At 34.2% G+C, this 16,536-nt stretch overlaps 1 protein-coding gene across 3 annotated transcripts; it reads right to left on the bottom strand.

Moving 5' to 3' along the window:
* Positions 1–8,700: 8,700 nt before the first annotated feature.
* Positions 8,701–10,064, bottom strand: LOC145159269 (uncharacterized). 3 transcript variants are annotated; one of them, XM_079078207.1, is made up of 3 exons: positions 9,811–10,064; positions 9,413–9,665; positions 8,701–9,331 (listed from the first exon to the last, which is right to left on the bottom strand). In XM_079078207.1, exons 1-3 carry the CDS (start codon positions 9,846–9,848, stop codon positions 8,990–8,992), a joined length of 633 nt encoding a protein of 210 aa, XP_078934333.1. In that variant the 5' UTR covers positions 9,849–10,064; the 3' UTR covers positions 8,701–8,989. The 3 variants fall into 3 exon arrangements, with proteins under 3 accessions (XP_078934333.1, XP_078934334.1, XP_078934332.1); XM_079078208.1 differs by having other exon boundaries at positions 9,413–9,644; XM_079078206.1 differs by having other exon boundaries at positions 9,413–10,064.
* Positions 10,065–16,536: the final 6,472 nt, after the last annotated feature.

The raw sequence follows: 16,536 nt of genomic DNA, 5'->3' as shown, positions 1-16,536 counted from the left end.
ATTTTTCTCCATTTTCATATTACTTAACAAAAAATTAAGAATAAGTTGATATGACATATATATTTTGATGGGTTTTATACAAACAATCATATGTGTGCATGCAACCCTAATTGGATCTATGTTTTCACTATTAGACATACAACTTTATGTAAAATAAAAGGAAACCTAGCATGCATCTACTATTTTCGAAATTGACATAGGAGAATAAAATACATACCTTTTGTTGTTATATAGTAATAATAACTAATTCCTTGAGTTTCATTAGCTCTTGAAAGCAAGTACCACAAGTGTAGTACCTCTAATGGCTCACAAACACACTTTGAGTGAGAGGATGAATATGAGAGAGAGGAGGAAGGGTACTAAGCTCCAAAATTCGGCTCTAGTAGGGTTTTCCCAAGGGGTGGCCGAATTCTAGTGCCTTAGGGTGTTATTTATACTTGAGGCTAGCTAGGGTTTCAAGGTGGAAACCCTAATCCCTTAGCTTAGGGCCTAAGCAAGTCCATGGACTCCTTTCCTTAAGCCCTTGGACGAAAACTCCTAGATCCTTCTAGGATTTTCGTTCAAGCATTAATAAAGGTGATCCAATAGCCCAAAGTCTCAACTATCAAATAATTATAAAACAACCCATGTACTTTTAATTAATTCCTTTAATCCCAAAATTAATTCCTAATTAATTTCTAATTAAATACTAATTAATAATATGATTCCAAATTAATATATTATTCATATAATATATTAACAAATCATATTTATACCCCAATTTATTATTCTTAACAATAAACCAGCCTCTCTCCTCAACAGTCATCCTGTCTAGTCACCAGTATGAAGGCAACCCAAAAGGACCATGCTCACAACCGGGTCAAGTACATACCAAAATAGTTATGGGCTTAGACACTAATCCAACAGTCTCCCACTTGGATAAGTCTAATAACTATTCTGCGTATGACTTCAGAACCTGATCAGCAATCGTAGCTTTCAAAAGTTGTTGTCAACTCTGATCTTATCAGAAGCGTGTCCTTTAGATAAGGGATCATATATTCCTCCATTCTTGATATCATATAGACGTGAGACATGGATTGAAATCATTCTATCAGTCTATGTCTTGTTTCTCGATTTCCGATTTACGACGACTGACAACAGACTACAATTGAACACATCAACTTAGTCCCGGCTTGGCCAAGCGCTTAGGTGTCATCACTAAATCATCGAGGGGCCCACAGATATCGCTTCTATCCCACTTTGGGTAAAAGGAACGGATAAACTTTGACTCAATGCTCTCTTGTACTCACTCACCGAATCACACACAACAATACGTTTTATAGCACCAAGTTACTGGTGCGTTTACATATTATCAATGTGTAACCGACTCGCAAGATACAACTCACACATCTCGGTTTCAAGAATATAAGATATTATCGTCTCACCAATCACTCGTGATAAAATCCATGAAGCGATCCAAGTGAGTTTGGGTTTAATCCAATGCTCAAATCATATTCGTAAGCACTCATGAACGTTGCAGCAAACCTTTGCTATGTCTAATACAATTTAGACTATCTACAAACCAATTCATAACAATCTTCTTTCATACCTACTCCCAAAGTATGAGCGACTGTGGAACGTTCGAATAATCTTATCATTCAGGAAGTCAAAACATGAAAAGTGAAACACAAGAATAATCGAACCCAATATGGCCCCAAACTTTTGAGTATAAATAAAACTCCTTTTATTTAATCACCATATTGATTACACATTATTCATTGTATAATGTTTCGGGTAATCAACTTATTACTTGAATTATAACAACAATTGTCCCATGCTCTTAGCATGCACGCTATGCTTACCTATGGTCCTTACTTTGTGAAATAGTATAATTGAATAACATTTTCAATCACACTCATTTCGCAATTCCCAATCCTTACCACAAGTGTGAGAATACCAAATTCTTTCCACTTATAGAATATGTTAGATTTTAACATTTTATGCAACGATCCTTTCATAATGTCATAGCGCCAAAGTCACAAAGACTTTGCCAATGAAATTACAAAGTCATCTATTGGAGATTGTTGCAAGACAATTCCATAGATATGAAGTCTCACATTCAAAGTACATTCCTTTGAACATCCTTCTTGCATAAAAGTTTCTAATCTAGACATATAGATTCTTAATGTCCAACTCCCAATAAGAAAACATTTCCATATTTGCCATATGACAACTCATCATATCTAATAATAATGTCAGTATGGTCCTTCCATTACTATACTTCCAACTGCTCACAAGCGACCAATCCTCGGCGAACCTTAGATTGTCCTCTTGACAGTTGATTAACCACTTTTAGTCATATCTGGTTCCAATCCTTTTCCCTCTTAATGCCCTAGGCATTTGGAAAATTTTAGAACACACGAATATTATAGCATATGCAATTGATCCTATGCCCGAAGCATATGGGATATTATTCATAATGTCTTACATAAAGACGTGATACTTGACCAGTCTTTTGCTACAATATCTCTATTTTCCATGTTCTCATAATTCGAACTATAAAGAGGGATGTTGTAATCATAATCGAATTTGAGAACACAATCTTAATTTTATATGACTAAATTAGATTTAAAAAATCAATCCAAGCTTTTAGAACTGAAATGAAGTATAAAATTCTCTCCCTTAATTATAGCAAAACAACTTTTCAACCCTTGCAACTTTGCGAATTGAACCTTTTGTTTTCTATAATTAATATTGCTATCTTGCAATACTTACCCTAATTATCATGCTCCCACTCACATGATGATTATATCTTTTCCAAGCATAACACTTATTCTCCCATTAGATTTGACACGTATTCAGAAATTAGTTGGACTACTAGAAACCAATACTTATTGACTTTCTTTACTAAAGTTCAGATTTCTGAAACCAAGACGCTTCGATAAGCTTTTATCAAAGCTTCTCGAACTCATACACCTTTCCGTAGATAACCCATATGTGTGTTTAAACAATTTTAGAACTTATAACAATAAGTCTAAAATGTTCACACCCATTTGCCATTTCCTACAATTTGAACTATGAAGAGGGATGCCGTAATCATAATCGAATTTGAGAAATGCAAATTACATAATGCTATCTTCAAAATCTCTCTTAGTGAAAGCGTTTCTTCACAATCATTTTCATGAAGGAGAGAAACCTTATGACACTCAGATTTTGTGATGTATGTGTTTCTATCCATGTGAATTTGTCATAACCATAATCATAAGATAATAATTGTGACAAATCCAAACTCTTATGGATCGAACTTGTCCATTCTTAATTTCTTGCCATCAAGGGTCCCACCATTGCTTCCAATTTATTGAGCAGCTCACCCCTACCTTTCAATGTACTTTCCATTGATCAATGTGCCTTGCCCCTATGCAACCCATTGAGAACTCATAGAACTCACATGCATAGTTGACCAAACTGGAATGGCACAGAAACAAGAATATGTCAACACGATAGGTTAGAAACCTCAAGTCGTGTGCTAGTAATTAACAGCAGGTTTACTCTCGATTAGTTCTTTAAACTTTTCAAGATCTTTAGACTCCCACTGATCTCTTGACATATTAGATTCTCTTATCAAGAAACATTTCTTGACAAAACAAGTATTCAAGAATTAGTTTGTGTCTATATCAAGACAAAACCTACACGCAATTTGGTACTAGTTGGTCTTTGTCTTATTCAAGACATCACAATTTACTAAAATGTGCAAGTGTAAAAACATTCCTACTTAAGACTATGTCACTCAAGTCACAATCTTGGAGTATGATTCTAAGACTTGATTTTGGAACGAAGTACGATACATCTTATTGACTTAACCACTACAACAATTCTCGATTCCTCTTCTTAGCCAAACTAGTGCACTAAGGTGTCCTTAGAGGATGAATTGTAATATGGTTCCTACGAATACCAAGATGATCATAAAACACGATACAAAAGTACTCTCCCTTCTTCTTGGATTGGAGAAACTTTTTATCTTTCTGTCTTCATTGATTCTACTTATTCGTTCTGCCATTCATTGAAACTTTTCAATGATTCAGAATTACACTTAATCTTGTAAGTATAACCACATTTAGTATACTTTTAGTAAATCATGACGAATAATGTTATTGTTATTTATGGTGGACTTGACCAGTGCACAATATTGTGAACTCGATCTCCTAGTCCTTCACTTGACTCTTTGTCAAGGAATTAGCCTTATAATTTCTAAGTACCAAGATTTCCATACATCACATGATTCAAATCATATAATTCCAAGCTTCTGTCCAATTGAAACTTGGGCGATGAGAATCTTTCCTTACTTAGAAAATTATGACATTACCATAAATTATATAACTAAGAATCACATCCATTTAATATTGCTTATAATAGAAACACACAGACACCAATTTTCACAATTGCCATTGCAAGGAAATATAAATAAGACAAAATCAAAATTTATTTTATTGCGGAAAAAATATATCCTTACAATGCAAATGAAAACTATGCTATTACATATTCCTAAGCAATTTATCATAACTCTAAGCAGCAGCTCAAAAATCCGATCATTGAATCCATGCGATCGTAATCCATTTCTTCGCGATCAGACTCAGCTCGCTCCTTCCATTGAGCTTCCTTTCTTTTCTTCGATCCTTCAAAACATCAAATGTAATCTTATCACGTCATGTATTAAGAATATCCAAATAGGAACTTAATGGAGTTAGATAATGGATTTTACCTGAAGCAGAGTCATACATCTTGACTCTCCCATCTCTTAGATCTCTCAGGTAGTCAGGGCAGCTTCGTAACCAATGCCCCTTGTTTTGGCAGTAGAAAGATATGGACTCTTATGGAATGGCACACGAGACTATCTCAGACTCAGCCTTTCTCTTATGTAGAGAAGACTTTTCTGGACTTCCAATGTTGCCATTGCTCGTAGAAGGTTGGGATATTGATTTATCAGACCAATTTGCTCGACCAGTGCCCCAAATCATTTCTGATTCAGCAGCAATAAGCAAATAAGTCAAATCAATAAGGGTCATGTCGTGGTCCATCATATAGTACTCTCTAACGAACTTACCATATGATTCGGGAAGTGATTGAAGAACCAAGTCAACAACCAACTTCCTTGAGACATCGACGCCCAACATCCTTAACCTGTCAATGTGTGACTTAATCTGTAAGACGTGTGCACATACAAACTTTCCATCTTTGTGTCTTATTGCCAATAGGGCTTAAGTGACCTTGAACTTTTCAAATCTTTGAACACGTGGGTCAGGGAGAATTGTTGGAGGAGGTGGAGGAAGTGAAGCATCAATTCTATTTCCACAATCCAATCATGGAAAACTTTTTCCAATGGATTCAGGAAGACCATAGTTGTCAGACTTTGACATCTATAAAACGGGAGAAAATTCAAGTTAGTTGATTGAGTCCTTAATAAAACACCCAAATGAGATATTAAGGCTAGGACCCATCACAATATTCTATAAACTGGAAGAAGGATGTCGTAATCGAATTTGCAAAATATTTGAAGGTATGTAAATGAAGATTTACCAATTTCCACCATGAAAAACGAAAAAGAAGGTTAAGTTTTAAATGTATTGGAAACTCCTAGATCTTTTGAGACTCATTGAACTTTTCAATGACATGTTTAAATCTCGATATGCCCCTTGATTTGTGATTGGGATGTCGAGGATCACAAAACAGGGTGTGAATAACCATGCAAATATACATGGTGTCCCCAATGTTACAGTCACTTATTCGATGTGCCGGTTAACCATACACGCTCCACCGAACTATGACAAACATCGAGTCACCCTTTGCCACCTTTGCTTAAAACCCAATTAGTGTGCCGGTTAACCACACATGCTCCACTAACGTCTTAGCAAGGGTACAAAGTGTAATTTCATGGAATTGCATCAAATTCACTTTTGCCTAAAGTAACTAAGATTGGGAATTTAATAAAAGCATTTAGTTACTTTATTAATCATTATACTTTTAATGAGGAATTAGTTGCCCTATCCTACCCGTTCGGCTAACGACCCTCCATCAATCAAGGAAGCGGTGGGTGAGAGTGGACACCCATTAAACGGCCATTTTATAGGCCATAACCTTTTACCCCCCTTATAGATCGGCTTCGTGAATGAGGCCTACTAACGGTAAGAGTAGCTTAATCTTATACATATATATAATTATTAATCTTATAATATTATAATAGTATATGGGTGTATTTTAAACATTTCAAAATACTAGGGTTTTAATCATATTTAAAAAATTTTGAAAATTAAAACCTTTTAATTTTAAAATCTTAAATATTAAAACTTTGATTTAGTAATTATCTCAATTAAACAATTAATTTAAATTATTAAATCTTGGAGGATAATCTATTAAATTAAACAATTAATTTTAACCTAATCCCTTTATCCCCTAAAATTCGAAAATTTGGGATGGGATAATTCAAAAGATCTTTAATTATCTATTTAAACAATTAAGGGATAATTACAAGATATGACATTATCCAAATCCCTAAAATTTGGGAATCTTATCATGGGGACAAGGCAAATTTCGAAATCCTAGGGTTAGATAACCTTAATTTCGAAATCTTGGTGGCTAAGGAAAGAGTTTGGGAAACCCTAATACAATTCGAAAACTAGGGTTTTGTAACCCTAATTTCGAAAATCCAAGCCCTAGGGTTTATTAGCCATAAACCCTAATTTGTCAAATTCATACATTTGTATCAAATCTAATTGAAAACAAAAACCAAAGGCTCTGATACCACTGATGGGTTTTATACAAACAATCCTATGTGTGCATGCAACCCTAATTGGATCTATGTTTTCACTATTAGACATACAACTTTATGAACATAAAAGGAAACCTAGCATGTATCTACTATTTTCAAAATTGACATAGGAGAATAAAATACATACCTTTTGTTGTTATATAGTAATAACAACTAATTCCTTGAGTTTCATTAGCTCTTGAAAGCAAGTACCACAAGTGTAGTACCTCTAATGGCTCACAAACACACTTTGAGTGAGAGGATAAATATGAGAGAGAGGAGGAAGGGTACTAAGATCCAAAATTCGGCTCTAGTAGGGTTTTCCCAAGGGGTGGCCGAATTCTAGTGCCTTAGGGTGCTATTTATACTTGAGGCTAGCTAGGGTTTCAAGGTGGAAACCCTAATCCCTTAGCTTAGGGCCTAAGCAAGTCCATGGACTCCTTTCCTTAAGCCCTTGGACGAAAACTCCTAGATCCTTCTAGGATTTTCGTTCAAGCCTGAATAAAGGTGATCCAATAGCCCAAAATCTCAACTATCAAATAATTACAAAACAGCCCCTGTACTTTTAATTAATTCCTTTAATCCCAAAATTAATTCATAATTAATTTCTGATTAAGTACTAATTAATAATATGATTCCAAATTAATATATTATTCATATAATATATTAACAAATCATATTTATACCCCAATTTATTATTCTTAACAATAAACCAGCCTCTCTCCTCAACAGTCATCCTGTCTAGTCACCAGTATGAAGGTAACCCAAAAGGACCATGCTCACAATCGGGTCAAGTACATATCAAAATAGTTATGGGCTTAGACACTAATCCAACATATTTATCAATCAATTTTTTTCTTTCCCTCACAATTCGGTCTAATACACCATCCATTTTAGTTAATTTAACTAAAACTGAATAAAAGACACATTTGATATAATTTATAACCATGCTTATCATAAATCACTTTAATGATCTATGCAAATGAATAAACTAAAAAAAGTAGGTATGTAGTTATTTATTTTGTCTTTCCAAGAATTAGCTTATGGAGTTATATAAGGAAAAGACAATATTAAAGAAAAAGAAATTAAAGAAATAATTGAGTATTAAAAGAATCCACTTATAAGAAATGATACCTTGAACAGATCATGGATGGTCCATGTGTTTATGTGCTTTTCTGGTTTTTTTTGGTTCAGGTCCATTACATTATTTTGTAATTTTAGTCTGTTCATGGTTTATTAGTCATACGGTTCATTTAAGTTTCTCAAGATTTATTAAATGACTATTTTGCCTTTTTATATTTTGTATTATTAATCATCTTTATAACTATCCGTAGGGCCCACCACCATCTACCTCTTTCCCATTTCATAATCTTCCTTACGTCCCCTATCAGTTTTTGCTATTAGCAGTCCTTACTCAACCCTTTTTGCATAATATAATTTTTATATTTTATATTGTTAATAAAATCAACACCATGCAAAGTAGAAAAACGCTATGCATTCAACATGGTGTCTCAATCGAAAACCAGAGAACTTGTTTACAAAAGATATTATACTTTTTGAGATGAGTGAAATTTGAAACTTAAGTGAAAAAGTAGTAGGACAAGTGGGGGTTGATGCAAGATGTTAAATTTGACGTAAGGACTAAAAATGCTAAGAAAACATGAGTTAAGTACTAAAAAACCGCAAATAAATTCTTTGAAACAATGTAAACACAAGACACAAATTTGTAATTTGTTTTTTCTTTTAGCATACATAAATAATTTTGAGTGATCACTCATTTGATCAATAGATCAAATATGTAGAATCTTTGCATTTAATGGAAATGTGGTCGCTCTAATTAAATCTTAATAATTTATAACAATAATTGAAGTTACTATTGTCAAATATAATAAACACACAAGCTCATAGATGTAGAGAAGTAACCAAAAAACACTTGCTTATAAATATGTAAAAATAATAATATGAAGGTTGAAAGAGTTCCAGAGTACTTAGCAATGTAGGAAATCTAGCCTACTTTTCCAATCTTGTAGTGTGATACGTATATATGTATATGTATACACATATTTACATACAGCCATACACATACACACATGTGAGTGTATATATAAAGACAGATATACATAAGTTCTCTAACATCAAAATTGAAATAGAAATAGAAAGTTCAATGACATCACATTCGGATGAGAATATCATAGCTACTTTCACCTTTCATCCAATCATCCTCCACAACTCTCTTAGGTTCTCCAACTTATACACATTAATGCGTCTCAAGTTGCTACTGTGTTTTTCAATTTCACCAACACAACTCATCTCGATGTTAAATAACATTTCAATGCTTCCACAATAACTAACATGAAGCTTTTCCAGATGACCCAACAAAGACATTTGATTGGTTGGAAACAGATTCACAAGATTATTACGTTTCTTCACTTCAATCTTTCTCAACATGCAAGTATCAAGTTCGTCACTACTACTAAATTGATAAGGCCATACCTCTTTCAGCTTATTCATCCTCCCAATTAACAATATCTCCAAATTTGGAATCAGCATCTGCACAATAATTAAGATATGTTGAGGATCAATAGGGAAATACAGACTTTCATTATAAAGACAATCCTAGTATAGATGTACCTCTTTGTTAAAGAAAGGTTGAATTGCAGAGATATTACTGGACATAGAAGATGTTGAAGATGTTTTCTCAGGATAAATGCTAGTGAAATCAGGAAGGCCATCAAGTATCAACTCCACCAGCTGTGGTAGCTTAATTACATTAGCAGCGTTGCAAAGACCTGTCAACTTTGGTAGACTATCCAAACATAGAAACTTTAGCTCCTTCAATTTTCCGATTGTGGATGATAACTTTCTGATGCCACAATGAGCAAAACTGAGAAATTTTTCATATGCTAAAATTTCAAGATTTTTCATTTTTTCATAAAACTCTTCGGTAAACCTAAGAAACTTATCTCCATACATAAGTCTCAAAAGTGATAGGTTTGGGTACTTAGAGTCACTAGGAAACTCAGACATACCTGTGCAAGTAATAGAAATTGTTTTGCAAGACTTTCATTTCAGCTCTACTCCACTTTGAAATATCACCATGGTTGATTATCCATGAAAAGTCACCTTTGGCAACTCTACCTAACACAAAAGCTAGCAAAGATTATGCATTTTAACACACCCAATGTAATTGCTATCGATCAACAAATTTGCATTTTTAAGATTCTGCACACATGTTTTTGTCCTGTCTCTCGCATCTCCCACAGCAGAAACATCATTTAACAATCGTAGGCCCTACGATTAGGGCCTACGATTGTTAAATGATGTTTCTGCTGTGGGAGATGCGAGAGACAGGACAAAAACATGTGTGCAGAATCTTAAAAATGCAAATTTGTTGATCGATAGCAATTACATTGGGTGTGTTAAAATGCATAATTTTTGCTTGCTTATGTATGGAGATAGACTTATGTATGGATATAAGTCTCTTGTGAGTTCCTCGATTGGAATATGAAAGTCATCATGAAACAAACCACAACGCAGAAAAATCTTTTTTTCCTCCTCTTCTATTAATTAGGTATAGCTTATATCAATGAGTTTAACTGCAAGGGGCAGAAAACCATCTAATATCACTAAAACCTTTTTTGTCCTTCAAACATCTTCCCAAACCTTATACGAAGACAATCAACACTTGCTGTTATACTCGTTTCTGTTAAAGGTTGACCCATGTATTCTGCTAGAGCTTGCTGAATAGATAATATGTTAATCATTTGTCCAATGACCACCTTCACAATCCAATCAAACATTTTCTTATCTTCTGCAGCCTTTTTCAATTGTTCTATCATTGTGGTTTTCCCCATACCTCCAATTCCACATAGGGCTATCCCTTGGCTCGTGTGATCTTGTTGAAGGAACTTGAGTGCATCCTTAAAACTTCTCTCTCGATTTCAAGTAATTTTGGGCATCACCATCCCACAATGCTGAAGTAGATGTGTTTTGAGAATTCACTTTTCTAAGAAGTTTTTGAGCATCACTTCAAATTATCTTACTATTTCTTCAATAAGATTTCCCATCTCCTCTGTAATCTTGAATGCATTTCTTCCTGCTCGATACCTCATTTTCAAGTTAAAACATCCATTCCCTGTACTTGAAATGATTTGAGCATCTTCTTTAATCTTTTCCATATCTTTTAACCACCTTGTTACACGAGCACGAGCAGGTATATCCGGATTACTTATGTTGTTTGTTTCCACGTGAGTTTTAACAAAACGGCTTGTACAATCCGGTTGCTTCATTCTAGTATTGATGTTCCTAACATGTTTTGTGGAGGAAAAGAGATAATCTAGCTGTTTTTTGACAGGAACCATTAATGATTCAACAATAGGACTAATGATTGCAGATACAAACCCTATTTTTCAACATTCATGCTCCCAACATGTTTTGTGGAGGTAAAGAGATAATCTAGCTGTTTTTTGACAGAAACCATTAATGATTCAACAATATGACTAATGATTGCAGACATGCTCCTAACATGTTTTGTGGAGGAAAAGAGATAACCTAGCTGTTTTTTGACATGAACCATTAATGATTCAACAATACGACTAATGATTGCAAATACATGCTCCATTTTTTCAATATTCCAGCGCTTTTACACTGACCGGCAAACCTGTAACAGATAAAAAAAAAAAAAAAAAGGATGAAATTGTTAAAAGTTGTTACTTAGTATACAAAATCCATGGATATTTTCAATGTTAATTTGCAGAACTATCTTTTTTCAAATATCATGTATAACCCATAGATAATTAACATTATAGAAATTGCATTCAGGATTTAAGAAGGCACATAACATGTTTAGTTGGTAAATTAATGTGTGGAAATTCATAGTTAATATGATGTTTGTCTTCCCTTGTCAACTTCACCTTTGTTTTCTTTAAATTGATCGAAAGCGGGAATAGATTGTTAATTTCAACTCTTCACCATCGTGTAAAATTGAGAAAGATGAGGAAGAAGTAGCGTGCCTCGAAATAGGGGGGATTAGGGCTAGAACTGATCTCTACATAGAAGCATCCGTCTTAAGAAAACCATTCCTCTAAAACATTGTTCAATAATCAAAAGAAGGAAATTGAGGAGGCATAGTTATCCATTTAAACATTTAGTTGAATTTATCCGTAGAGCATTCACAAACAATCCACAAAGAGTAGCAAAGAAATTTTTTCTTCCAGATATATACTTTCGTCAAGGATCGATAGATCCACAACAAAAAACAACTAAGACAAGTGATTCTTTAACAAAGAGAAAAACTTTCATCAAAAACGTACCTCGCTCTATGCGCTTGTGGTAATGGTTGCTGTTTTGTGAAGTGTGTTTGTGAACAAGCAGTTCGAATTGTGACGAAGAAGCCTAATATATCAACAGTCCCACTGATTGCTTTATTGAAGCATAATGTCAGTTTCGATCCTTGAAGATGTAATATTTTTCATTTACACCACATATATTTCCTCTAGTTTTGGCGCATCACTTTCCAAGAAGGTAAAGAGATTTTGTTAAAAGTTTCAAAATAACCATATTTGTTGCAAATGATTATCAGTAGGCCTATTGAAAATACCCGATCCGACCCGTTTTGTATTCGGGTATCGGGTATATATATTTTCGGGTATTCGGGTTATCCGATTTTTTTTAAACCGGGTATTGGGTATATGTACAGGGTTTCGGGTATACCCGAAATACCCGATTTATTTAAAAAATAAATGGTTATTTGGGTAATATCCACACTTATCCATATGGTGTTTACAATTTTAACCCTCATTCACGATCATTGATTTCAAAAAAAAAAAAAAAAAACCTTCTGTGTTTCTTGAGTCGTCCATCGAAGTATCGAACCCTATAAAAACATAGAGACATCTCAAGTAAACTTCAAACTTAACTCAACTTGTGGTCACCAACACTCACCCATTTAGACTTCAAACTTCAAAGTAAGTGATTTTCTTGTAAATGATTTCGAAAATAGGGTATTGACTTCTTGCATTTTGCTTTCTTGTAAATGGTATTATTTTTGTGAAATATTACTTGATGTCTCAAGTATTATTGACTAAAAAATCTTAATGTTCAAAGTTTGAGTAACTTCGTTTATGTCTCATTTGTTTATATAAATAAGACTAATAGAGCACGACATATTTATTTCATTACATTTATTTTCGGGTAATACTCGAATTACCCAAACCCGGCCTACCACCCGAATTTAATTCGGGTCGGGTAACAAGTATTTTTTTTAACATGAAAATTTTAAATTACCCGAAACCCGAAAAATTTATTCGATCAACACCCCTAATTATTAGTTGGTCTAATATTTCAAAAAATTTATATTAATTTTATTTAACAACCAAAAAAACATGTGTTTTCTTGTTTATTGGCGAAGAGCAAATTACAAGAATGGTCCATGTAGTTTGAGGTAATTTGTACGTTTGATCTTTAACGTGTTTTTTTCATCTGGATGGACCCTTTGGTTTGGTTTTGTTTCGAATTTGGTCACATGCCAAGTTAAATGACAATACGTCCCTTATCATCCTTTTTTTGTATAATTATCACATTATTATTAAGACATTATCCACCAACCTCAAAATCTTATGTATTAGCACTAATGTTCCCTCCGATAAGACCTACCCATTACGATCGACACGATTACCCACTATGACCGCCACGATAATTCGATATTTTAAATTGTTTCTACATGTTGATTATCCCTTGATGAACAAGTCATTTCCCACTTTAGTGATCTAAAAAGAAAAAATTTAATTCAGTGACCATTTAAACTCAAAAGTCAAACTTTATGAGTTTTTCATGACAATAACTCTTTATTATATTCTAGTTTATAATATATATGATAAATTACATGAATGGTCCCTTTGATTTTGATAGTCTACGTGTTTGGTCCCTTATTCTTTTTTTTTAAGTTAGACCCTCTTATAGTTTTTTTTTGTTTTGAATTAGTCTCTACCAAACATTAAAAGACTATATTTCTTTTTCCTATTTCTTTTTTAGTATTATCATTAAAAAAAATAGGTCCCACAATCACTCTCTTTCCTTATCAACCACAACCACATTTATCAACCCATATTTATTTGTAAACAAATTGTTGTTAGCATTCTTACACAACCATATTTATCAAGAAAAATTTATTCTCTGATAAAACCTAGCTCATATAAAGAACATTTTCCATTACATCAACCATTTGTACCCCATGTCTTTGTCTTTATCTTTATCTTTATTTGATTATATAAAACACATATATAAAAGCAGATTGATTAGGGATTTAGGGAGAAGACTTAAGATGATTGATTTACTTTCCTTATGTCTCCTTACTTGCTCTTCCAAAAACAGTACCATTGTAACTCAATTCTTCTAGTTTTTCCAAGTAGATCAAAACCATGTTTGTTGGTTTCTTGTCGGAAAGCTCGTCGATACCGTTCGTTCATAGATTAAAACCTTTTTTTCTGGATCGTTATCGTTAGAGAGAGGGGGGAGAGAGAGTGTGAGAGAAAGAATAATGGGTGAGATTTTTGGGCATATTTGTAGGCGAGACTTCTGTTAGTAGGGGTTTTGAACCGATAGGACAAGAAAAATGGGTGAGATTTTTGTTCCCCGAAAAACTCATGAACTGTTTGACATTCCGGCTAGGTTGTTCAAGAAAAGCCAATAGATTGAATCTACCACTTCTACAGTAAAGACGTAGAGAAAAACAAGGTACTGCGAGAGAGTACGATGAGGGTGAGGCCTTTTCCGATGAAGACGATTTCTGACGATGGTGTTTTTCTAGTGGGACATGGGGAAGGAAAGGAAATGTGGTGATTTTAGGAGAGCACGATAAAATAGGGTACCCATTAGGGAAAATGGGGGTGATTTAAAGTGGTGGGTGGGACCCACAAAATTTCTAATAGAGTTTTGTTTACTAAAATACCTAATAAAAAATCTATTAAGGGTAATTTGGACATTTTAAGTCAGCTAGGAAACCAAAATCGTCACAAAATCAAATTAAAGGGAGGGCCTGAGTTACAATAAAAAGTTAGGGAGCTAGTAAGCATAATAAGTATACCTTAAATATAGTAATTATTCATTATACTACTACATATATATGAAATTTACATTGATTAATCATAAATATATAACAATATATTTTAAATATAGTTTTCTTGTTTTAATAAAATAACACATAATTAGAATTAATAATATAGAAATAATTAATTTGGTTACAATTTTGCAATTATATATTTTATAGAGTTTTTATACAAAAAGATGCAAATAAATAAGTAAAAACCTAATAAGTTGAAAAGTATTTTTGACAATCTAAATAAATTAAAAATATTGTATGGTATATATTTTTGGGTGTTAAAAATAGTGTAGGTTGATAAGATATTATTTGCAAAGTCGGCCCAATAAAAAGGGGAGTTGGGTGACAACCCGGGTCTCGTCACAATGGGCCCCTAAAATTATTTTTTTGGTATTCTATATATAAAAAATGTGTTAAAATATTGTTAAATGTGCCTTTATTTGAGTTAGTTAAAGGACATTTCTTTCTATAACAACCCGAAAATCTCTGACTCTAAGTTACCTCGATCATTGAAAGTCAGACTCGTTTTCTGTTGTCATTTGGCACTGTATAAGGGTTCGTTTAAGTGTTCTAAGCTTAAGAACAACTAACGTTGAGATTAGGAATGAGTTGCCAAGGTACAAAGTAGCAAAATCGGGCCATACACTCTCTTAGGAGGAGTGTACAGCCGTACACATGGGTGTGCGGCCGCCCACCCCACCCCATGGCAGCACACTCAAGGTGGTGAGTCACCCACCCCTATATATATGAGTAGACCCTTTCCTTCACTCCTTTCTTCCCTTGGCTGCACACTACTCCTTCTCCCTCAAGCTTCTTCAACCGCAAACCCTCCCAAGGCCTCAAACACGTGAGTTTTCCATCACCTAGCTTATTATACTTGAAGGAACTATTGATGTAAGCATTGAATCATCGTGTTCTTCACCCTTTGAAGGAGTACGGCCGCACACCTTCATAAGGTTGGTCGTACACTCCTTAAAGGCTCTCCAAAGTAGGAGTTTGACCCTTATCTTCTAGGTGGGCATGGCCCTAGCCTTGTTTCACCTTAAAATCGTCAAATTGGACATAAACATGGAGGGTGTACGGCCGCACACCCCTTTGTACGGCCGCACACACACCCCAGGGCCGCAAACCCTCCTTTGATGATCATTTTGGGCATCAAACTTGCATTCCAACCAAGCACGGGGCCTAGAACACTTCCTTGATGCTTCTTAGGGCCTTGAAACACCTCAACATACACACTCTTTCATGAGTGTACGGCCGCACACCCATGACCGTACACACCCTTAGGGTGGCCATACACCCCCTTCACTCGACCACATATGGTTTTAACACTTAGTGCAAGCGGTTCCATGTCCCTAGAGTGGTTTCGTATCATATTTAGTAGTGAAATACATTCATTTGACTCCTATATGTGTTATTACATGTTGAATAGGATCTAGTTGTGTTCGAGGTTTCATTAGATACTCAGCATCTCATACCGACCTTTCGTTCAAGCCATCCACTCGAGGTGAGTTCATACCCCTACATTTTCCGAGTTTTTATAAGGTTTTCAGGGGGGAATACAAGTAAAAGCACAAGTAATCTTGTGTTTAAAATAGAATTTGGTTTATTATATTTCTTATCATTAGTATACAACGAACATAGAACTTACTAAACT

Source organism: Lactuca virosa, chromosome 2 (genome assembly GCF_052849685.1).
Source record: "Lactuca virosa cultivar CGN04683 chromosome 2, Lactuca_virosa_CGN04683_v6, whole genome shotgun sequence".
NCBI classification, from domain to species: domain Eukaryota; kingdom Viridiplantae; phylum Streptophyta; class Magnoliopsida; order Asterales; family Asteraceae; genus Lactuca; species Lactuca virosa.
The sequence above is the reverse complement of the archived record's forward strand: the minus strand, read 5'-3'. Positions and strand labels throughout refer to the sequence as shown.

Bases quoted from the DNA above. Each gene is read 5' to 3' on its own strand.
- LOC145159269 (XM_079078206.1), bottom strand. From the start codon at position 9,808: ATGTCTGAGTTTCCTAGTGACTCTAAGTACCCAAACCTATCACTTTTG. The intron at 9,332-9,412 runs GTACATCTATAC...ATTATTGTGCAG, and splicing joins AACCTTTCTTTAACAAAGAG to ATGCTGATTCCAAATTTGGA.